This window comes from Calliphora vicina, chromosome 2 (assembly GCF_958450345.1).
Source record: "Calliphora vicina chromosome 2, idCalVici1.1, whole genome shotgun sequence".
In the NCBI taxonomy this organism is placed as follows: domain Eukaryota; kingdom Metazoa; phylum Arthropoda; class Insecta; order Diptera; family Calliphoridae; genus Calliphora; species Calliphora vicina.
In genome coordinates, this window is record NC_088781.1 from 139367127 (window position 1) to 139392666 (window position 25540).

A 25540-nucleotide genomic window follows, 5' to 3' on the forward strand; every position below is an offset into this window, starting at 1 on the left:
CTCTGTGTGTTGTTTGACTGTCGGACCGCCTGACTGATGGATTGACTGACTGACTGACTGATTGTGTGTCTCGTTGTATTTGTCTGTTTTTATTTATTTTTTTGCTAAAACGTGCATGTTTCTATCATGTACTCACAGCAAAATAGTTTCAATTGTGATATGGTCTTGCAAGCGTATTGATGACTTGAGCTGCATCTTTTAATCTATGATTTGGAGTAGAAAAATATGTTTACTCTCAATTTTGTGGCTCTACTAAGTGTGCTTATCAATTTATTAATTAGTTTGGCAGAGAATGGAGAGAAAAAACATATACGAATAGATATTATGCGAAAAAGTTATGTTGGGGGAAAAGTTTTTAAAGAAATGAAAAGTTTATACAGAATTAAAGTTAATAGAAAATTAACTTATCAATAAATATTCTATAGAAAATTAAGTTAACACAACATTCTCAAGTAAAAATTTAAGTTATTGATAAATTTTTTAATATAGAAAATTCAAAATATCGAAATATTTTTTATAGAAAATCCAAAATTTTCTGAAGAAAATTCAAATCATCAATACATTTTTTATAGTAACTTCAAAATATAGAAAAAAATCCTATAGAAATTTCAAAACATCGAAAAAAATTTTATAGAAAGTTTAAAATATCGATAAATTTTCTGTAGGAAACAGAAAATATCGATAAATTTTCTATTGAAAATTAAAAATATCGAAAAAAAAATTTATTTATAGAAAATTCATAATATTAAAACACTGTTAGTACAAAATTAAAAATATCGATAAATTTTCTATAGAAAATTAAAAACATCGATAAATTCAACTTTTTTTTTTCAATATTGAAAAATTTTCTAAAAAATATTGATAAATTTTTCATAGAAAACTCAAAAATTTTTAGAGAATTCTCAAAATAAGGAAACGCTTTTTTATAGAAAATTCAAAATGTCGAAAAATTGTCTATAGCAAATTCAAAATATTGAAACATTTTTGCAATTAATTTTAAAATATCGAAAAATTTTCTATGGAAAATTCAAAATATCGAAAAATTTTCTATAGAAAATTCAAAATATCAATCAACTTTCTATAGGGATCTCAAAATATCGAAAAAATTTCTGTAGAAAATTTAAAATATCAAAAAGTTTTCTATAGACAATTCTATATCAATAACAATGAGTGATCACCAGGGAAACCAAAATATGCAAATGCATGTTTTTTCTGGTGAGTCTAATGAGCACATGGATAAGATATTTACACGTTTCAGAACTATTTAAGAATTTTGGCATCGATTTGTTAGTGCATATTTTTGCATATTTTACCCTTAAATACATATTTTTGCATATATTTGTTGTAAGAGCATATTTATGTCATATTTTGCGTTTTTAGAGCATATTTTACTGTTTAATAGCATATTTTGAGTTTATCAAAAACAAATTTTGTCTTACTTATTTTTCGCTGTTGTGTTACAGGTTTTTACTTCCTTTGTTTAAAATTCAAAATTGAAAAATAAATGGCTTTTCACCAAAAAAAAAAAATTTTAAAAACAGACATTTTTTTTAAAATTTAAAATAACAATTCGAAAATTTTTTTTATTCAAAAAATGAAAAAACTGAAAAAATTTTTTTTTCCAAAAAACTGAAAAAAAATGTTTGTTCACCTAAAAATATTAAAATTTTTTATTTTGAAGTATAATTAGGTGAAGGGTATATAAGATTCGGCACAGCTGAATATAGCTCTCTTACTTGTTTTAATATAAAATAAGCACTATTTTAATAATAGCGCCATCTAAATATCAAATTTTAGTTATAATTCAAACTTAACCGTTCTAAGTGTTAAAGAAATATTGTCTTTTAAATTTGCTCCTGTAACATCAGTTGGTGTCGAAAGAACATTTTCTATGTACAAAAATGTTTTCAGATCCAATAGACAACGATTTTTATTTGAAAATATAAGTAAATTTTTTTTGGTTAAAAATTATGTAAAAGTTTGTTTTTTTAAGAGCATATTTTTTAAATTTTAAGAGCATATTTTAAAGTTGTCACTGCATATTTAAAGCGCCTAAAACGCTTTTTTTAGAGCATATTTCCGGTTTCCCTGGTGATCACAGATCGACCTGCTTTTCTCAATTAAACGCTTATTTACCAAGTTATTAACGATTTAAGATATTTTGAGTTTTTTCATACTAAAAATTAATTTTTCATCATAAATATGGGTGATCACAGATCGACCTCCTTTTCTCAATTAAACGCTTATTTACCAAGATATTAACGATTTTAGATATTTTGAGTTTTTCATCACAAATATGAGTGATCACAGATCGACCTCCTTTTCTCAATTAAACGCTTATTTAGCAAGTTATTAACGATTTTATATATTTTGCTTTTTTCATACAAAAAATTAATTTTTCATCATAAATATGAGTGATCACGATTTTAGATATTTTGAGTTTTTCATACAAAAAACTTATTTTTCTTCATAAATATGAGTGATCACAGATCGACCTCCTTTTCTCAATTAAACGCTTATTTACCGAGATATTAACGATTTTAGATATTTTGAGTTTTTCATACAAAAAATTTATTTTTCTTCATAAATATGAGTGATCGCAGATCGACCTAATTTCTCAATTAAATGCGTGTTTACCACGTCATCAACGATTTTAGATATTTTGAGTTTTTCATCACAAATATGAGTGATCACAGATCGACCTATTTTTCTCAATTAAATGCGTATTTACCACGTTATTAAAGATTTTAGATATTTTGAGTTTTTCATACAAAATATTAATTTTTCATCATTAATATGAGTGATCGCAGATCAACCTCCTTTTCTCAATTAAACGTTTATTTACCAAGTTATTAACGATTTAAGATATTTTGAGCTTTTCATACAAAAAATTAATTTTTCATCATAAATATGAGTTATCACAGATCAACCTCCTTTTCTCAATTAAACGCTTATTTACCAAGTTATTAACGATTTTAGATATTTTGAGTTTTTCATCACAAATATGAGTGATCACAGTCGACCTCCTTTTCTCAATTAAACGCTTATTTACCAAGTAATTAATGATTTTAGATATTTAAAGGATTTGCAGAGTTATTAAAAATTTTTAATATTTCGAGTTTTTCATACAAGAACTAGATATTTGGTCAGATGTATGAGAGATCACAGATCAACATATTTTTCATTTGAAAATTAAAGTGATAGCTAAATTTTCTATAGAAATTTCAGATTATTATTTACAAATTCTCAAATAACATAAAATAGTTTAACCCTTTTAGTTTCAAATTCAATATCAATTGATCTGCCTAAAATCATCCTAAACAAATAGCTATTTTTTCATATCACTGATTACAAACTTGATGTATTCAAATAGCCTTTTCAAAGTCATGTTTATTTGTTTGTATTTAATCGCCAAAGAGTTCATTTTTCCCACATGATATTTCTTATCAAATCACTGCCAGTCTCTGCTACTTACAATAATTGATAGATAGTGAGATAATTTCAAATCATCATTTACTGACAAATCACTTTTCTAATATTTATTTACAAATTGCTGTTCTAATCTCTTGAAGACGAAGACGAAGACGACACGACCGACCACCAACAAAACTTAGATGAGTCTTATCAGTAGATTTGAAAAATACAAAAAAAAAAAAATTAAATGAGCTGGGCTCAGGTTTGTGTTGAGAATTTTTAATGAAATTCTGTCAGTTGTTAAAGTTTAAGTGACGTGAGCGGTTGCTGGAGGATTTGGTTAAGAGTTAGCGGATTTTGTGGAAATTTAAAACCAAATACTGATAAGGATTTCAAAGTAATTAATTTAATGTTTCATTTTAATTAAACTAGTCAAAGTTTATAATTTACTCTAAATGACAAGTTAATAGATTTAAATTTGTTTAGAAAACTAAATAAAACCTTAGAATTTCAATTTAAAAAAAGAAAAAACTAAAAAATAAACCAACCAACTTCACACAAAGCTTTTACTCGTGTTGGGTTAAAGTGTGTGTGTGGGAAAGTGTTTGTGTGTGTGAATTTGTATTTAAATAAAACTTTCCCATTAAACTATTTCTCTGTACTTGTGTTTGTACATTTGTAAATGTGTTTGTTTGTTGGGTTTATATGTATGGGTTTGTGAGAGTGTCTGGATTTGCCATTTGAACAAGTAGGAATGTATAGGTGAGTGCGTTTGTTTGTGTGTGTATGAAAAAAAAATCTGTGAGAGCATTTAAAAGACCGAATATTCTGTGTGTTGTAAAAGATCAAAAGGCATTAAAAGTGATTCAGTGAATAAAAAAATGGCTTTGCCCAAATAAATGTTGGCATTGGCAAATACTTATATATAAAATAAAAAAAAAAAACAACAAAAACAATATGGTTATAGGAAGTATAGCAACAACAAACATAAACCTGGCACAAAAAATACTACAAACAAAAAAAGAGGAAAAAAACGAATATAAAATTTCAATTAAACCCATAATAATAGTAAAAAATTTAAAGAAAATAAAAGTATTATGCATCATGGTATAACAAGTATTAATGCTTTACAAAATAGATGGGTAACAGTTTAAAAAACAAAACAAAAAAAATTTAGGGCCATAAAAATTACAAGATATATTGGATGTAAAACACTTAAAAATGCGAGATTTTCAATAAATGACGTGTCTTTTGAAAGCGGTATTTTTTAAATTTAATAAACAATTTTTTTTTAAATTTATTTTTGAAGAAATTTTATAACAAAACATTTTTTTTTTGGGAAAAAAAATTCGGGGTAAAAAGTAGGGCGGACCTACTTTGGCCTTATATACGCCGTTGCAAAGGTATTTGAAATATCTATTATTGAATATCCATATTGTCTATATTAATGACTTAGAAATCCAGATATAGATCAAAAATATCTCAAAAATCGAAATGTCCTGGTTTTTTCCTTTTATCTCAGCCATTTATGGACCGATTGTGTCGATTTTAAATAGCGAACCGGAAGAATTCCCGATATATTGATGTATGAATCATGTATGTATGTAATTTATTTGGGGGCTACGAAAAGTTGATTTCAACATACAGACGGACTGACGGACATGTCTATATCGACTTCGCTATCTATAACGATCCAGAATATATATAATTTGTAGGGTCGAAAATGAAAAATGTAGAAATTACAAATGGAATGACAAACTTGACACTCATGGTGAAGAGTATAAAAAAAGTGCCGCTGAAGCACAACGATTGCTCACCGATGCTTTTGGTGAATGTTTTCTATCGGTTTTCACATGCGAGAGATGGTTTCTTCGGTTTAGAAGTGGTAATTTTGACACGGAAGCCAAATATCGTCCAGGCCCGCCAAACAAATTTAAAGACCAAGAATTGGAGGCATTACTCCATGAATATTGCTGTCAAACTCAATAAGAGCTTGAAAAATCATTGGCATCTTCTCAAGCAGCAATTTCAAAACGTTTGCAAGCTGTAGGATTCATCTAAAAGCAGGGGAATAGGCTACCATACGATTTGAAGTCGAGATACCTTGAAGGACCATGTTTTATGTTCGAAATTATGCGAGAACGCTATAAAAGAAAATAATTTTAGCACCCAATCTTTATGTGAGATGCAAAATGTTTCCATTCCATTAACCAGAAGCCTGTCTTGTATGGTCGTACGTACCAAAACAGTGAACCGAATGCACTGTGATATTCATTCCGAAAGGAGGAAAAACGTCCCACACCAAAGCAATAGATTTCGGATCAATAAGTCTATCATCATTCTTGCTGAAAACCCTTGAAAGAATCATTGACATCCACATACGAGTGTCTTTGAAACAGGGATTGTTATCTCCTTTTCAACACGCCTACATGAAGGGCAAATCTGTTTAGACCGTACTTCACTCCTTAGTGGGATATATTTAGAAATTCGGTAATTTCTCATTAGTGACCTTTTTTGATATGAAAGGAGCCCTCAATAATGTAAAATCTGCAACTATAGTTTCAGCTCTACAGGATCTTGGTCTGGATCAATCGATCCTTCTACGATACAGGATCATTCGTTCCGAAAAGGAAACGGCAGTGATCACGATATCACAACGCCTGGAATATTCTCTCAGTATACTAAGTCTGTGGAGTAAAGCCAGTGGATTGATTGAGCAAAGCCAGTGGACAACGCAAAATACTTAGAAGTTATTCTGGATAGTAAACTATCCTGGAAACCCAATACCCTTTCAAGGACATCAAAAGCCTGGCTATGTGATACGGTCTTTAAGCCGGCACTATGAAGTTTCTGTCTGATGGAAGGCACTAGACAAAGGCTCAATTGATATGCTATTCGAGAGAGTTTTAATAAAAATGGCAATCCTGATAACAGAAGCTCTAAGAACGACCGCAACAAAGTGGCTCTGGATCCCTGTGGATCTAATGACCAGCAAAAATTGCATTTTCCTCGGACTTTAGACTAATCCCGATTAAGGCGTGAAAACATGCTCCATACAGTTATGCCAGTATAATAGGAGGCATTGAGAATCTTCCGGATAATATGGATTACTGAATTTCTAGGCCCTTCATGGGGAGGAATTTCGATTTCTCAATTCCGTACAATATGGAAGTAATGGATGGACCTTTATAAGACACAACGATTCTCTCGATCTTTACGGAAGGTTCTAGGAAGAGAGATCAAGTTGGCGCAGGTGTCTACATTCAGGAATTCGAAACTAGACTATCTTTTGGACTTCCAAATGAATGTAGCATTATTAAGGCTGAAATATCAGCCATTAAGAGTGCGGCTAACTGGCTCAGTTATAACAAGATATCAGGCAGGAATATTCGTGTAACAGGTGTACACATACCATCTAATTTGGCCCATGAATGCCGGTCATCCTGAAACATGATGGCCTAGACACCTTTACTGATGGCAACTGATTCGTTTGCAGCGAGCATTGCCCGAGAATCGCCCAGAATGTGCGGCCATACATTAAACCGTAATATTCCATCAGTTTTGCCTCATCTGCATTTTAGTCCAGACCTTCCGACTTCTATTTGTTTGGATCGATGCAGAACACTCGATCGTAAAGCTCTGGCATACGCTTCACTTCAGAACAGAGTATTCGTTATAGGCTTGATTCGTTCGTATCCTCAAAAGATGAGCAGTTCTTTTGGCTCGCAATCCATAAGTTGCCAGAAAGATGGGGAAAAGGTCATAGCGAACAATAGTCAAGATAAATGAATTTTTGTTTCTTTACATTTTCCAAAAGACTACTAAAGCTACTAAAAAGTTTCAAACTTCCATGAAGAATAAAGATACAACCCAGTATGCAAAATGATTCGAAGTTATGTCGAAAATGAATCACTTTTTCGTAAAATTTGATCGATATCGACTTCGATATAATGTCGAGAATGTGCGTGTTTTCCTAAGTAGAGTGCAGAGCGATAAAGAGTCGAAAATTATTTATTATTCTGATTCTAATTTTTATCGATATACTATACCTTTTTCGGTATTAAAAATGTTCTAAATTGATTCGATTTCGATTAAATATATGAACAATTTCGTATACTTTATACCATCGAGCAATTTCTTCTTGAAATAATGCATATTCAATACCTTTATTATTATCCAATAATGTTGCATTAGGTGTGTTTTCATTTTCAAATGCAATAAACTCTGCACATATTTCTGATGTTTGCTGATTATGAAGATTCGAATTGTCAAAAACAATATCAATAATTAGCTGCGCTTTTCTTTTAAGACGTCTTTAGCGTTAAACTATATTTTTATGAATATGTTATTGATAGGATTAGAAATAAAATTTTATTTTCTCACAAATTGATAAAAGAATAATATGTATGTATATGAATTTGTCAATTTGTTTAAAAATAAAATTTGACATTAAAAAAAACTCGAACATTATTCGTCATTTCTATAAAATATTAAAATACGATATTCTAAAAAATGTAGATTGGATAGAGCATCATAATAAATTCATATTTTCGGTTTTAATTCGAAATAAGTTCGATAAAAAGAACTGACTCGAAATGTTGCATACTGGGAATAAACTCAATAACACTAATAAATTACTCTCCACAAACTAAAGAATTACAATAACTGCTACTTTTTTCAGATATGAACCCCTCTAATTATCACAGACATTCAGATATAAACTGATATGCCAACAAACACACTCATACCACACATATAACCCAGCAGTTAAGCTAGTAGTCAATGTATCCATTATAGAAAGTAATGATCACTTGGCTAACTCCAATATATACATTTCGGGTCATTTGACACTATTAGAAGTCAATTGACTACTTTTTACATCCCAGGTAGTCTAACATGAAGTCAATTGTCACTTTAGTGTCTCTAAGTAAGCACTTTAGAAAGTAGTTATTTTAGCCACCAGAAGCAATCTATTGGAGAGTTGTCGGAGGAAGGATTGTTTACCAGTAATCGGTTATTGGACTGTATATGAGATGTATTTTTAACTCACTATTTGAGGTCAATTAGTAGCCGTTTTTGTTAAAATAACTAGATATGTAGCTGATCAAGTAATAAGTTAAGAAGCTGGTAATGTTACTGACTCTATGTAACCGGTATGTGAATCTAATGCATTGACTACTTAGGATCAGACAGTCTCATTGTAATCCAAAATGGGTAAATTAACTTCCTGCTTAGGACTTGAAAGCGCTAAAATAAGTAGTCATATAACTTCTTAAGTAAATAGTTGTTTCCCTAAATGATAGGTAAGAATCACTAATTCGGGACAGTCTCCAAGAACTTCTGGGATATTGATATTATGCTAACAAACACGCTCATACCTCACATATAAATTTATACATACATACATGCATATGGATGTGTGACTGTAAATGTGTATGTATGTATGTGTTAAAATATTTGAATGTTTGATTGTATGCGTATATTATGAAGATGAGCATTTATTTGAATAACAAAGTGATTTTGATTGAATTTCAATTGGAAGAGATTGTGCAAAAAAAACATGAATCTGATTTTGGCAGTTTTTTTGCATTTTTATTTTATTCCCACACATAACAAAAAACCAGATTTAAAGCACAGTATTTAATTAAAATACAAATACATATATATAATCGTATCATACATAATAAAAATATTTATGTATGTAAAAAAAAAATATTCACGCATTCACTTTACTCTAAACATACGTTACAGATCAGCATAAATTACATAACCCTCAAACTAATTCTAATGGAATTTAAAGTAGAAAGTTTATAAAAAAAAATAAAAATTATTCAACTAAAAGGAATTCAAAATAACAACAACAACCCAACTTTATTGGATAAATCAACAAGCTCAACATAAAATTGAACATGAAGCGTTCAGCGCTTTTAGGCGCTAACGGCTTTTATTTGTTGTTAATATTGCTGGCAATATTGCAAGTAACACTAGCGGCACGGCAAAGTAAGTAAAAAATTTGATTACATTTGTTTTACACATTTTTATTTTATGTTTTTGTTGTTTGAATTTTATTACATAGTTTTAAAGTAATTGTATTACAAACGACAGAGTGTTTCAATAAAAGTAAACATTTTGGGTAAACAAATATAAAGAGCCACAGGAAACTATAGTTTATAAAAGTTGATTGCAAATTTGCAATCACAAACATAGATTTTGCTATGTTATTAAAGTAATGTTTTCAATTACAACACAGTTCTAGTTCAGTTCTAGTTCAGTTCTAGTTCAGTTCTAGTTCAGTTCTAGTTCAGTTCTAGTTCAGTTCTAGTTCAGTTCTAGTTCAGTTCTAGTTCAGTTCTAGTTCAGTTCTAGTTCAGTTCTAGTTCAGTTCTAGTTCAGTTCTAGTTCAGTTCTAGTTCAGTTCTAGTTCAGTTCTAGTTCAGTTCTAGTTCAGTTCTAGTTCAGTTCTAGTTCAGTTCTAGTTCAGTTCTAGTTCAGTTCTAGTTCAGTTCTAGTTCAGTTCTAGTTCAGTTCTAGTTCAGTTCTAGTTCAGTTCTAGTTCAGTTCTAGTTCAGTTCTAGTTCAGTTCTAGTTCAGTTCTAGTTCAGTTCTAGTTCAGTTTTAGTTCAGTTCTAGTTCAGTTCTAGTTCAGTTCTAGTTCAGTTCTAGTTCAGTTCTAGTTCAGTTCTAGTTCAGTTCTAGTTCAGTTCTAGTTCAGTTCTAGTTCAGTTCTAGTTCAGGTTCTAGTTCAGGTTCTAGTTCAGGTTCTAGTTCAGGTTCTAGTTCAGGTTCTAGTTCAGGTTCTAGTTCAGGTTCTAGTTCAGGTTCTAGTTCAGGTTCTAGTTCAGGTTCTAGTTCAGGTTCTAGTTCAGGTTCTAGTTCAGGTTCTAGTTCAGGTTCTAGTTCAGGTTCTAGTTCAGGTTCTAGTTCAGGTTCTAGTTCAGGTTCTAGTTCAGGTTCTAGTTCAGGTTCTAGTTCAGGTTCTAGTTCAGGTTCTAGTTCAGGTTCTAGTTCAGGTTCTAGTTCAGGTTCTAGTTCAGGTTCTAGTTCAGGTTCTAGTTCAGGTTCTAGTTCAGGTTCTAGTTCAGGTTCTAGTTCAGGTTCTAGTTCAGGTTCTAGTTCAGGTTCTAGTTCAGGTTCTAGTTCAGGTTCTAGTTCAGGTTCTAGTTCAGGTTCTAGTTCAGGTTCTAGTTCAGGTTCTAGTTCAGGTTCTAGTTCAGGTTCTAGTTCAGGTTCTAGTTCAGGTTCTAGTTCAGGTTCTAGTTCAGGTTCTAGTTCAGGTTCTAGTTCAGGTTCTAGTTCAGGTTCTAGTTCAGGTTCTAGTTCAGGTTCTAGTTCAGGTTCTAGTTCAGGTTCTAGTTCAGGTTCTAGTTCAGGTTCTAGTTCAGGTTCTAGTTCAGGTTCTAGTTCAGGTTCTAGTTCAGGTTCTAGTTCTAGTTCAGGTTCTAGTTCAGTTCTAATTAAGGATCTCTTTCTTAAAATACAAATCAATCTAATAGTTCCCTTAAGATCTTATTAGTATTTCTTCTAATCTCTCATAATTAACTTCCAGATCCCCTCAAAGACCCCAAAATTTGTGGTCGTCCCCATTGTGATATCGAAAATGGTAAATTCAAATACAACGACAATATCTTCAAATATGACTACACGGTACAACTAAGAACTGAATTCTCGGGCACTGGCGAAAACACCTCAGATTTGTTTCTGAAAGCCAATATAGATATATTCTTTCCAAAATCCTGTGAGGGATACTTGCGCATCAATACAGTAAGTCTATATGATAAAATCGAACATCTTAATCAGGAAACCAGCGATTCCAGTTCAGATACCAACAGCAATGATGTCTATGACTATTATGGTGACCTAGAACGTGATTCAGACACCGATTTTAACTCTAATGACGATGATAACGCTGAGACAGCCTCTACAAATGAGCATCCCAAGAGTAAAGATTTGGAATTCGATTTGAAAAAGAATCTGCTACGTTTTGCCTTTCACGATGGTCTGATTAGTGAAATCTGTCCCAGTTTGGAGGAGCCCACCTGGGTGTTGAATTTCAAAAAGGGTATTTTATCGGCTTTACAAAATACCATGATGCGTTTTGATGTTGATTTCAATACAACGGAAACAGATGTTTCGGGTATTTGTAATGTGCACTACACTTTACAAACCACCGACAATGTGTTTGTAACCATACGCAAGGAAAAAGATGTGAAAAGTTGTCGCAATCGTTATTCCACGCATTCAATATTGCAAACGACACCGTATAACTTCCGTGACGACAAAACTATTTGGCCAATCTTGGATTCACAAAGTTATTGTAATGTAAGTAAAAGTTTTTCGTTTGTTTGTTGGCACCGAAAAAAAATTAAAACAAACAAACAAACGTGTTGAGTCGATTTCAATTGATTTTATTTGTATTATTTTCTTTTTCTTTTTGAATTCGTAGTTTACCATTGACAATAACATTTACCGTGACATAAGTTGCTATGAACGTCACCAACTTATACCGTTTTCCAATGCTAGTACAGGGGCTGTTACCACCACCCTGTATAAACTGGAATTTAAGGGAGAAGACACCTTTAGTGTAGGAGAGTTTTTGGCTGAAAGTAAGCTTGTTTTGTAAATATATTTGGGGATATTTTAATGCAATTTTTTAAATTTTTCTAGACAATGAATTTGTGGAGAAAAGATCTAGTTTGTTGTTTGATCATACCCCTGCTATTAAGCCTACTCATGGTGAGATTAAAGCCTCTAGGGATTTGTTAAAGGAAATGTGTGCCGTGGGCTATCCTAAAATTCAAAGAGAGTTTATAGATGTGTTTACCACTTTCTTGCAAACCACCAAATATTTGGATTACAAAGCCTTGACCGAATTGTTGGCCCGTTCAGCTGGTATTTGTGGAAATGGAAAGTAAGTTTTAAAGCTCGTTAGGTATCCAAATAATATATTAATTGTTGTTTACTTTAATAGAAATCATGTTTTGGAGTCCTTGCCTTATATAGGCAGTACCGCTTCTTATCAACTGATGCGTGATCAAATCATAGCCAATGCTATTCCCAAAAGATTAGCTCACAGCTGGATGACTTCCTTGTCGTTTATACAACGCCCCGATGAGGAAACTTTGGAAACTTTCTTTACCATTCTGGAGTTTTCACGTAAAAAGATAGATCCCGAGTACACGCTAGGAGCCTCAGCGGTTATACATAGTTTCTGCAGACACAATGAAAACTGTTCCGAGAATCTTAAAGTCCAGCGTATAGTTAATCTTTTGGAGACAGAATTCCTTAGCCTATTCAATATGTATCGTGGAGAAAGACGTACACGTGAAAGAATGATTATTATTTTGAAGGGTTTGGGTAATATTGGTGTTATGTCCCAGCCTTTTGCTGCCCAACTACAAGAAATTATCACCCAGAATTTGACTTCCATGGAGATAAGGCTACAAGCTGTTATAGCCTTTAGACGTGTGGACTGTATGATGTATCGTGATTTCTTTATGGAGACATATGCCAACTACACTTTGAATTCGGAAATAAGAACCTTCAGCTACTTGCAGGCCATGCGCTGTCCCGACTATTTGTCCATTAGTCGTATTAAGACTATACTAGAGCATGAAGAAATCAATCAAGTTGGCTCTTTTGTTTGGTCACATCTAAAGAATTTGGCCAAATCTTCCTCACCCATACGTATAGAAGCTCAAGGTTTGTTGCTTAATGATGATTTATCGGATAAATTTAAGCTGGATATACGTAAATTTTCCCGCAACTATGAACATTCTTTGTTCTTTGATGAATACAATTTTGGTAAGATGAAAATAATGAATGTTCCAAATAAAGTTAGTTTAACTAAAGCTTCTTTTTAGGCACCACCACGGATCTGAATGTGTTATTTGGCACTGACTCCTATTTGCCCCGCATGGCTACTATGAACTTTACGACTGAACTTTTTGGTCAAGCGGTCAACTTCTGGGAAGTATCTGCCCGAGCTGAGGGTTTTGAAGAAATGGTTTCCACGGTATTTGGTCCCAAAGGTCCGCTTAATAGGGAATTTTTCCGCAAGAAGTTGTACTTCCTAAATAGATTAATAGGCACAGAGAGCTCAGAAGATGATGGTAAATAATTATAATACAAAACCTAAACTTTTTAATATTTTAAATTATTAATTTTTGCAGACACCTTGGAAAACTTATTAAATCTGGATACACTCCGCTTGAAACGTCATGCCCCTGAAGATAATGTGGAAAACTTTGATGATGATTATGTATTTGAGGAAGACTTAAGTCGCCCAAAACGCACTGCCACTTCAGAAACTGAGGGACGCAAGGAAAAAGTACAAAAACAAGTAAAGGACATGGGCTATAAACTGGGCTATAATTACAATAATCCCAAAGCTCAACTTGGCTTGCGTATATTTGGCAATGATTTGCGCCATTTTTCATTGGAGGGAAACGTAGAGTTTATGGCTTTTGCCAAGGAATTTGATCCCTTCCAACAAATCGCCAAAATATTATCGGGTCAAGAAATAACCTACACCAAATCCAGTGTCTTGTTGGATGCCTCCTACAGTGTGCCCTTGGCTATAGGTCTGCCTTTGTCAATTAATGCTTTTGGTGCTTCTTCGGTTGATTTCCGTATTTCTGGAAATTTGGATCGTATAGAACCGGCCACAGATTGGCATTTCGATTTGGAGGGAAAATTTAAACCCTCGGTTTCAGTAGATGTCATAACTTCCATACAGGCTGATATGTTTTATGCCGTTTCGGGTATTAAAGTCAAGAGCAATTTGTACTCCAATTCGGAAATTGAAGCTAAACTTAAAGTGAGAGGCAAAAATCTGGTCTCATTTTCGTTTGATTTGCCCCAGGATACTAATGAAATATTTAGTGCCCGCTCGGAGTTGCTGGTACTTAAAGAGGAAAAGGAAATTCCTCAAACTGGCATAGAAACTCGACGTTCCAATAGCAGCTGTACTTGGCCGGTTTTGGATCAAGCCATAGGCCTACAATTATGCTCCTACTTCAGTGTGCCCGATTTGGCCAATTCTTCGGACAAGGTTTATCCCAGTTTGCTGTTGAGTGGTCCCACAAATTTCAGTGTTATTTTGAAAAAATCTGATTTAACCGCCAAGAAATATGTCTTCGAATACAACTGGGATCAAGTGCTTAATGATTCCAGCTTTTCTTTGGTTTTCCATACACCAGGCTCGGCTGCCAAGCGATTGTTGGTTACCAATGTTACCACCACTCCCGAAGCTTTTAATGCTTCAGTGGCATTTGTTAATGCCAATACCAAGGTTTCAGCTGGTTGCAATTATAACAGCCATCCAGATGATCGCCGACTAGATGTTTTCCTGGACACTAATGGTAATCGCAGTTTTGATTTAAATATGGAACTCAAGCGCTGGCAAGATCGTACCGCCTGGATGTATAAACCCAAAATGTTGTTGGCCATAAATGGTGTCAATGTTACCGGTCTTATTGGCACCATTAGAATAAACGAGAAGAACGGCATAACGCAAAATGATTTTGAACTTTCCTTTGAGACCAAGAAATTGCAGGCCATGGTTAAGGGCAACTTTGTGCAGACAGAAATTACCACCTCCACTAATCTCACCGTCAACTATAGATTCCAAGCCAATAAAATCGAAACCATTAACTTTGAGGGTAAATTGGTAAATACAGGCGATAAGTCGAAGACTGAGTATAGGGGAAATGTTAAACTCAAGACTTCTGCCTATCCCAAGCTCAATTTTGTGTCCAATGCCACCTGGCTTAGTTTGCAGGGTCATACGGAAGGTGTAATGACCTACAATAATGATGCCAACTTTGCTAATCCCGAGCACACCAGTTCAGTGCGTTTAGTATTTGCTCGAGCCTACTCGGAGGATCTATTAATGGAGGGTTCTCATACCAGGGCCAGTTTTGAGGTTAAAGTACCCAGATCCAAGGTGGACTTCAAGGTTTCCTTAAAGTATGTTCAATATTTATTTACATTTAACCAAAAATGTTAGTTATCAATTGAATTTTAAAAATATTTAGACACGAAGAACGCAGTAAAAATGGCACTGAACACAATGTTCTATTGGGCTTGCGTTATGCTCCTGAAAAAGAAGCCACTGGTTTGTTTTCCATACATCTGCCTAGAAGAAGCCTATTCGCCATAGATGCTTATGTTAATGTAACAGTACCAGAGTTTAATTCCTGTACCACTAGACTTAAGCTAACTGAAGTTACTAGCAAAAATTATATGGTAAATTTTTACAAATAAACATTATATTGGACAACTTTTTCTTATCATTTAATTTTGTTTCAGATTAATCTTAATGGCTCCTGGTTTACTGGACACTCCATCTCTCTCAAAGGCAACTACAAAGACAAAAGCTCTAGAGTACAAAGTTTACATCATCTGAAACTGGTGGTAGAAAGTCCTTCTTTCCAGGTTACCTCGCTTAATGTGGTGTATCGCCGTAACCAAATGGTTTTCTTTGCCGATGTACAAACCCGTTATGGTGTCGATCCTTATGGTTTAACCGTACAATACAACGAGAATGAAGTAAATAAAAATGCCAATGCCGAAGTGCGTTTGAAGATCAAAGAAAAGGACTATTGGTTGAATGCCAAACTTTTATCAGAACAACCCAAATTGCTGCAAGTTGAGATACATTTTGATAAACTACGTGATATTCACATTAAACTGGGCTTGCTGTCTATAGAACAAAGAAAGGAGCTGTCACTGGAATTGAAATGGGATGCAAATCGCGATCCCTCACAACGTTTGGGTCTCTTGGCTGAATTCAATAATCCCGGCAATAAGCATTATGAAGGCAATGTTATGGTCACCTATCCAGATAGAACTATAAGCTGTGGTTTTGATGCTTTTACGGGAGGACCTCAATATTATGGTACGGCTAGGGCCAGTTGGAGTGTTAGTGAAATGATTGTCTTTAGCTACAATGCCGGTATAATGCCTGACAAACAATTGCACAACTGGATACAAGCCGAACTCTCTACACCCTTCCAAGGCTGGCGTAAAAATAGTCTTAATGCTGGGGTTTACAACAAAGGAAATCTAATTTTGGCCAATACCTCGCTCATATGGGCTGATGACCAGACTTTGGAATTGGGCTATAAGAGTGATTTTGAAATGGCCGAGCCCATAGTAAGCTTTGATGTTTACTTTGGCATTAACAGCACCGTCAAGGACATTCCCATTATAAATGTTAAGGTCAAGCATTGGCAGGATATGAAAAAGTTTGACAGCGATTTGAATTTACGCTACAGTGGCCCCAATGATACCCTTAATGTCTACAGCATTAAGTCTTTGTGGGAGTTGGCCCAAAGCTCTCAATCACAAAATATTAGCGGTACCGTGTTCCTGGTTACACCTTTTGAGGGCTATCGCAAGGGTGGTTTGGCCGCCAAATTTATGTTAAATGAAAAACGTGAAATTCAAGGAGCTGCCTCTTTGGACTTTGAGATACGTGAATTCACTTTGGCCATAGATGGTTATGTGCGCAAGTTCTCTGATAATATGTTGACGATAAATATAACCACGCCCTTGGAGAAATTCCGCACCATTAATGGACGCTTTGGTCTTAATGAAAAGAAACATCATGCTGTGGCAGAGGTAAGAGCTCCCACAGCTGCCTTAGGTGCCGAGGTTTTGTTTGATATAATCTCCCTCATGAATTTCGATATAAAACTAAGTGTAGCCACACCCATAGAAAGCTTCCAACAGGCTGCCTTATTTGCTAAAATTAAAGCGGAAACAGTGGACTTAAGGGGCATGTGGAATAATGCTACCTTAGGTTTTACCGGTGTTTGGCGTATGGACGATATCAATGATTTTGAATACTCTTACAAAGTATTTACTCCTTTGCCGGGCTTTGAGGAAAATGGTTTCATAGCCAAGTTTATCAAGAAAGATGTATTTGTCTTCTATTTGCATGGCAAATTATCCAAATACAAGGTGGGCTTTAAGATTAATGGCCATCCCAAGTCCAAACTTTTAACCCAACTGGGAGGCAACAAAATAGAATTGGAACTTTTGTACGATGATGATTTTCAACCACCCAAAATTGAATCTGAAGACTATGATATCGATGATATAGACTATGATGAGTTTTTGTCTTACTTTGTGGAATTTGAAGTAGATTCCTTGGTTTGGCCTACGGTGGAGGGCTTTGTGGATATACAGGAAGTTATGGATTATTATATAATTGTGGGCAATTTACAACTGCCTCAGGGACGCATTGATCTTAAGGATCGTTTGTACTATCCAGACTATATCAATGTCATCAATGTCCTGACTGTAAACACACCATTTGCGGTAGCTAGAGAATTCAAATCCATAGTGGAGTATCACATAGACTTGGACTATAACTATCTGTATGACAAAATGCATTTTATTGTCAGCAATGGAGTGGATCAACCAGCTGTTACAGGTTTTGAACTTAACTATACCAAGATTGATGATTCGGTCAAGCCCAAAGAGCATAATTTGAAAATTAATATTAAAACACCCTTTGAGGTATTAACTGATATGGATATTTGGGGTAGATTGGAAATGGAAATGGGTAATATTTACAAAGGAAATATTTCCTCACGCACACCCACAACTTTCCTTTCTTTGGCAGGTTCAGTAGAGGTAGGTTTGCCAAACAATTATTTGAGTCTTAAATTTATTAATTTGTTTATTATTTTAGGTGGAAGAGAACTTTTTGGAAACCTCTGTGGGTATTTTGTTAAACACCAATGTTATTCCCCACTATGCTTGTAGAGCCTACTTTAAAAAGGACTTTTCCCAAATTGATAACTCCGTGGACATACAATTTGTTGTTAGCGACAACGAAGTGATCAATGAACTGCAAATTGAAACGGCCTGGCGCAAAGATCCTGGCCATCTGGTAAATGTAGATGGCAAAGTAAGGACCACCATGTTGCCTTTAAAACTAGTGGAAACCAGTTTGCAAATTACCAAGAGTTCCAATCCCCAACTCAGTTTTGATTTGGGCTTTGTTAGCCAAACCGGCCAACGCATTGAATATGGCACAAGAGCCAGCAAAAAAGACGATATTTTCAATGTAGAAGTCTGGACACCCATAGAAAGTTTCCGCAATATCTCCATGCATGGTTCGATGGTGCGAAATCGTAACAATCCCAATGAATATCATGTTAGTGGAAATCTCTATCGCAATATGGTGACCTATGCGCTCAATGGTGTCATAAGAATGGCTGAAAATTATCCCACCGATACTAGACTGCGTGTGCAACCCAAATCTGGAGGACGTGATGGTGTAATTGAACTCAGCATCACTGAAGCTGAGGGCAATCAAAAGGGCTATAATTTCCAATTTAGTGCCATAGAAGATGGCAAAATGTGTCAAATATCCGGAGGTTATTCACAAAGCGATGATTCAGGCATGGACTTTTCAGTATTGGTACAATCTACTTTGCCCGAAATAAAACGCATTAACTTTAATGGCAAATTGAGACCTCGTGAAAAGGGTCATGTGATTGGTGATATTTCTTTGGAAACACCCTGGAAGGAGTTGGGTATAGACTCGGTAAAACTACACTCGGACATAGCTGTATTCAAGGATAGCGGTAATATAGGCGGAGAATATCGCATAGGCCCCAACATAGGACGAGGCAATTGCATTTGGTCTTGGATTTGGGCTGAAAATATGCAACTCACTTTGGAAAGTTATATGGAACGACCCGAAGCCAATCCCCGAATTGTGCATGCCAGTGCTAAGTACATTAATCCGGACAAAAATTACTTGCGTCTGGTCACTGGAGCTAAATTGGATGTAGACTCTAAATGGAATTTGGCCGTCAATGGTTCCATGAACTATCGTTCTTCGGATGATTTACAGGCTAATATAATTACCGTGCTGCCTCAGCCAATCGGTGATGTGCACAACTTTGGCCTGCGTTATAGAGGAAATTTGGTTAGTAAACAAGGTGTGCAGCCAGAAGTTTTCGTTGAAGGAAAGTACCTTTCCCAAGATGCTAAGCGTAAATATTTGGGACGTTTATCCTATAGAAACACCACAGATTTACAAGGTATGGGTCATGTAGAATGGGGCATAGATACAGATATCGCCACTGTGGAGGGAGACTTCCAGATGTTGCGCAAAGATGTTGCCCGACGTGAGTTCTATGCTAAATTAATTACGCCCAAGTTCAGGGAGCAAGACACCTTCTTTATGAAGGGCAATTACGACTTGAGACCAGATGAATATCATACTGTGGCGTAAGTAGTTTTTGGTTAAAGATTCTATTAGTTTATGCTTAAACTTATATTTATTTATTTTCTAAAATAGCTGCACTATCGATTATCCTGCTTCAAGACCTATAGCGGATTTGGATGTAGCCTTTAAAACCATTTCGAATATGCATGGTTTTGTTAACAGTACAACGCCTTTCCTTAATGTTACCTGGTTTAAAGGAGACTTCAACTTTACCACACAAGGGTAAGTTTACCCTACATTATTTAAAATTCTAGGACCTTACATTAACATATTTCTATTATTTTTTAGACCCGAAACCTATCGCTTCTTCCAAGGCTCCTGGCCTTCTGACTCATCCTATTTCAAACTGCATAGTTTCTATCAGAGCCAAGATCTCGAACACAATCTAAAGGGCAACATTGAAATGGAAATTCCTTTGGCCACCCGCCACAGAGCCGACATTGAATATGGTCTAAATGAAAAGCCTGACTTGGATAAGGGTTTTCTAAAGATCAACTACAACGAGAAGCAAATACTTAATGGCGTTTACAAGTGTGTGGAGGAACATGAACCACTGCATGTCATTACCACCGATATAACGGTGGAGAATGAAATGAAACCCTTAGGAATTCATTATGTCAATACCAAAGATATGGCTAAACCAGGAGAATCGTTAGACATTAAACATATACAAATATTTGAATTGAAAAATGTGGAAAACTTTAATTTGACTGGAGAATTGTATACAACAACAAAGATTAATGGTCAGGAATTCAAAATTGTAGCCATACATCCAAATCGCACAGTGATTTTGACCACCAACTATGAGGAAGATAGTGAGAAAATGGTTAAGCATCGCAGTAAATTGGAATTGTCGCAGACGGCTTGGATTGGTTATAATTTGGAGTTGAGTAATTATACAGTGGTAAGTTACTGAGCCTTAATAAGATTCCTTGATAAATATTTATTAACAATTTTTTGTGTTTCCTTTTTGACAGTCCGGTAATGATTCCCGCAAATTCATTATTGATCTATCATATCCGAAACGCACTTTGTCTACTGAGGGTTGGTACTATATTACCGAGAGTAAATTCTTCTCTGATATTGAATTCAAATGGACCAATCCCGAATCCTTTGATGATGTTTTGAAAGTAGTACGTACAGCTGTTTTGTGGCAAGATGAGCCTTTACGTAAAGGAGATAAAGATCGCCAGTCCTTGTTAGTTACAATTGGTCATCCCTATCTGGAGAAGGATGTTACGCTAAAGGCCAATTATCATCGCAGCAATGTAGAGTTGCTTAAAACAGATTTGAAGATTGACTATTCGGATAACAAAGATCATGCTATTGTTTTGGGAGCGATTTTAAAGGATATGTATCAAGAATTTGGTTACACCAACTATACGTTCAAATTTTATGCTCATCATGTGGCTTCGGAATTGGATGTGCAGGTGAATGGCACTTTGGCAGCCAAGTCCTCTTACTATAAGACAGAATCATATGCCAACTATAGACGTTCCTTTTATCCTGAAAAACATGGTAGATTTTTGGCATTATTGGATTTGAATCGCAAGGAAATTGAATACATTGTAGGTTTTCCCAAATTTCCCTTAATTATTTGAATTTAATTTACATTTTCTGTATTATAGCGCAACTCTCCTTATCATTCGGTAAGAGTATGGGCCATACCCACTATCAATCATCCCATATATGGTCTTAATGCCACCATTTGGGATACTCCGGACACCAATAATACCGGCTACATTTTTGTGGATATTTTGAATAAATATGCCCGCGCTGAGGTCAATCTCACTGAGGATGCCAGCCAAAATTTACAGCTTATAGGCTCTATACCCGATGTACGCAGTGGCTATTTGGATATCTGGAGAAATTATGAGGAAATACGCATTATAGATATCAGTTCCTATTTGAAAATGAATCATTCTCGTTTGATAACCGGACGTTTCCATTGGCGTCCCAAAATCAAGCAGGAAGTAAAGGAGAAATTCCATGCAATTGGCACTTCAGTTTACAATTCCTTCTCCGAAGGCATAGATTTCTGGATCAAGTCTTTGTATAGTGAAACCATAGAGGCCATAGGCATTATTTGGGATACATCCAAGAGCTACAATCAACATTTCTTTGATGATATCGGCCAGTTGAGTGTTTTGGAAGAAGATCTAGAGGATTTGCGTTTGTTTGTCAATCAGTCTTATGAGGCTAATGATTTCTATATCAAAACTGTGGTTAACTTTACCCTGACCATTATAGACGAGTTAGCCATTAGGGATCATATTGAATCTCTGCCCAAAATATTCACGGAATTGTGGCAGGCCATGGGAGATTCCGGTAAAGCTTTGCGCAATAGTGTGGTCTGGTTGATTGAGACCATTAAAAAGACTTACAATAATGTTTTGGAGGCCATAAGCAGATTCTTCCACGGCGACTCCTTGCAGTACTTGTCGGGTCTAATGGAAAAGGGTGTGCATAAGTATGACAAATTTATTAAGGATTTGCATATTTCGTTTATAAAATATGTGGAGAACTTGTGGAACAAATTCTGGAATATGATGTCCAATTACTGGCGTGGTGTTTTGAAACGTTTGGAACCTCATATTTTCAAATTTATCAGCTACATAGAATCGGCCTTGTGGAATCTAAGCAAGGAATTGTTTGATTTCATTTACAAGAGAACCAATGAATTGGCTGAGTCTCCTTACTTTAACAAGGTATCCAGTTTTACCCAAGATGTGGATCGTTTATACCGAGACATTAAATCGCATGATGCCATAACAAATATCAAGAAATATTCTTTAATTGCCTGGAATTTCATTAAGGAGAAATATTTCAAATTGGTGCCTTTTGGTGCTGAACTTAATGAGGTTTTAACGGAGATATGGGAAGAGATTAAGGAATTACAGAAGATAGAACAAGTGGAGTTGGCCATACAAAAGTATAGGGAGATTGTAGACAAACTAGAGTGGATAGCTGAGGAACTGCAGTTTGAGGCTAGATTACATGAGCTGTATGCCTTGATAGCCAATAAATTGCGCAATTATGCCACTAATGCTTTGGAGACGGCCGATATGTATAGAGAGGCCAAAACGAAATTTGTGTTTGATCCAGAAATGGGCATTATAGACTTGGAACAAAAGTTACCCATGTCCTGGCATGCATTCAATGAAACGCCCAAGTTTGAAGAGATACCTGAGTATAAATTCCTGGCTAAGGCTCAAAATCTATTGAGCACCACCAATTCTTCAATGATACGCAGTATATACAATATGAGACAGCATTTGGATCCCAAGACTTGGTTGCCTCCCTATTATTGTAAGTTTAAGAAATATGAGATATAATGCAATTCTCTAATCTATTTGTTTAATATCAATTTCAGCTCGTGCTTTGTTGATAGACTCTCGCCACTATATGACATTTGACAAGCGTTTTGTTGGCTTGAATTTGCGTTTCGAGCAGATGTCGGGCAGCCAGCGCAATCGTCAATGTTCGTATTTGTTGACCCACGATTTCTTCCAGGGCAATTTCACTTTAATGCTAGAACCCTCGGTAAGTGTTTTAACTACTTATTCCTTTATATTGTATATAAAAACTAATTTTTATTATTTTTTTTAATTTTTAGTCCAGTGTTAGTAATAATGATGCCGTGGCCACCAGGAAACTGAACTTCATAGCCAATGGTGAATTCATAGAAATTGATTTGGGCAGTGATGTAAGTTAAATACTTTTATATAACCAGATTTAATAGTTAAAACTGTATTTTTTTTTTACTTCTTTAGCGCATAACCATTAATGGCGATCAAAAGTCCTTGCTACCTTTGAAACTTAACGATATCACTATAGCTCGTGATCTAGATATACTGTCCATTACTTCCGATACCGAATTCAGTTTGAGCTGTAATGTCCAGTTTGATTTGTGCTGGTTTGAGGTAAGCGGCTGGTATTTCGGCAAAACTGCCGGTGTCTTGGGCACCATGAACAATGAAATCTTTGATGAGTTCACCTCTTCCAAAAATCAAATAACCAAGAGTCCCGCTGAGTTTACGGACTCATGGAGTGTGCAAAGTTGTAAGCAGAAAATGAAACCCAGCTCGCTTAAGCCTGCTGTGCCCGAAGATGTAAGCAAAGTATGCGATTATTACTTTAAATCGGGCATGTTGTCTGCATGTGCTGATACCGTGGACATACAGCCATTCTATGATATTTGTTTGGATTTGGGCAGCAATTCGAATGCCGTGCGTTCAGGACATCCTGCTAATAAGGGGGCCTGTACAGCCGCTTTGGCCTATATAGAGGCCTGCACAAGTAGCAAAATACCAATGAGAGTGCCAGATCAATGTGTTTAGTAAGTTGAGGTTGGCAAATGTTATAATAATAACTGTGTATTTAATTGTGTTTTTTCCCCTTTAGCTGCCAACTTACCAATGGCTCTTATGTACCTGAGGGCACCTTTGTGACACTAAGTGCCTCAGATGTGCCTCGCAGCAGTGATATTGTTTTCATTGTGGAGGCTAAACCCTGCAACACTAATTTAACTGAAAATAAAAACATTATGGCCATTGTATCCACCTTAGAGGAACAGCTATTGGCTCATAAAATCTCCAACAATCGGTAGGTCTTTCTTTTTGTTTTTATATAATTTATGGTTTCATTTGTTTCTTTTTATAGCTATGCTGTGGTTACATTTGGCGGCGTGTCTCCTTTCGACAAGCCACGCGCCATTTATTATGAAAACTCTGTGTTTACTCATAATTTCAATAATCTGGCCAAATATTTCGCCCACATAGACACCGTTAATGGCACCAACAATGACATTTTACAGGCCATTTCCACAGCCTCACGTTTGAACTTCCGGCCGGGCGTTTCGAAAACTTTTATTCTGCTGACTTGCAGTGATTGTGCCGCTCGCCATATGCGTTTCGATTACAGTTCCATACTGCAATACATGCGCGAGGAAGGCGTTAATCTGCACATTTTAGCTGATACCGAATTTGAGTTTGAGAAAACACGCAAATTAAGACACTTCTTTGGTCTAGATAGAGAATTGGTTTACTCTAAACGTTTCCCTGAAGGTGACAATGCCACCAGAACGCAATTGCGTATACCCAAGAATAATTTGGGTATTTGCATACCCTTGGCTTTGGAGACAAATGGTTCGGTATTTAGTGCCCGCAAATTGCTGCCCAAATTCAAATATCCCATCAAGAGATTTGCCACAATATTTGCTAAACGTGTGGCCAAGAGTGCCGCACCGCCAGCCAATCAAACTTGTGAATGTTCGGGTCATAATACAGGTGTTTCCTATATGTCCTGTTCGCCCAGCACAGATGCCGTGGAAGATCTAGATATAGAGGATTATGTAAGTTTATTTAAAGTAATTTCTCTTTAAATTTAATATTTAATATTCATTTTATAGGACTTCCAATTTAATGGCTGGGACTGGGATGATGTTTCCAATGAAATGGATTCTTAATTTTAGTGAATTGTAAATCAGTTGTCATTTAATTAGCTTTTAAGTTAAATTTGTTTTTATATGTATGTAATTCATATAAAAGTGTTTTGAATTTTATACTTTTTGTTATAAATAAATTTATTGAAAAGAAAAAAAACTACTTTAAAGTATAACAGTTTAAAAATGAATGAAAATAGTTTTGTTTGAAGCAACTTAGCCGAGACCTAAACCCTTAAACTTTATAACGGTTAAAAGCTAAGACACTAACCATTTTATAATAAAGCTTTCTCTCAGCATTTTTTTTAAAGCTTTTATGGTATTACTTAATGGTTTACAAGTGCCAACAACGGAAATATTCAATTATTTAGCATGTGGAACTATGGCTACAAGTGTCATCATGAAATCTTGGGCTCATCTATAAAAATATA

The 25540-nt window shown here is 35.1% G+C and overlaps 1 protein-coding gene across 1 annotated transcript; it reads left to right on the forward strand.

The window, feature by feature from the left end:
• Positions 1-3717: 3717 nt before the first annotated feature.
• On the forward strand, positions 3718-25269 carry Apoltp (Apolipoprotein lipid transfer particle). Its single transcript, XM_065502222.1, has 21 exons — positions 3718-3811; positions 9166-9414; positions 10961-11733; positions 11858-12017; positions 12079-12322; positions 12383-13215; positions 13275-13523; positions 13584-15381; positions 15450-15660; positions 15724-18057; positions 18116-19668; positions 19739-19888; positions 19955-20570; positions 20644-21234; positions 21295-22975; positions 23040-23209; positions 23283-23372; positions 23440-24005; positions 24071-24271; positions 24329-25019; positions 25077-25269. The coding sequence occupies exons 2-21, from the start codon at positions 9324-9326 to the stop codon at positions 25131-25133; spliced, it is 13059 nt and encodes a 4352-aa protein (XP_065358294.1). The 5' UTR covers positions 3718-3811; positions 9166-9323; the 3' UTR covers positions 25134-25269.
• Positions 25270-25540: the final 271 nt, after the last annotated feature.

Excerpts from the sequence above, each read along its gene's own strand:
- Apoltp (XM_065502222.1), top strand. The coding sequence starts at position 9,324 with ATGAAGCGTTCAGCGCTTTTAGGCGCTAACGGCTTTTATTTGTTGTTA. Across the intron at positions 23,373-23,439 it reads AAATTGATTTGGGCAGTGAT|CGCATAACCATTAATGGCGA; the intron begins GTAAGTTAAATA and ends TTACTTCTTTAG. Across the intron at positions 24,006-24,070 it reads GTGCCAGATCAATGTGTTTA|CTGCCAACTTACCAATGGCT; the intron begins GTAAGTTGAGGT and ends TTTCCCCTTTAG.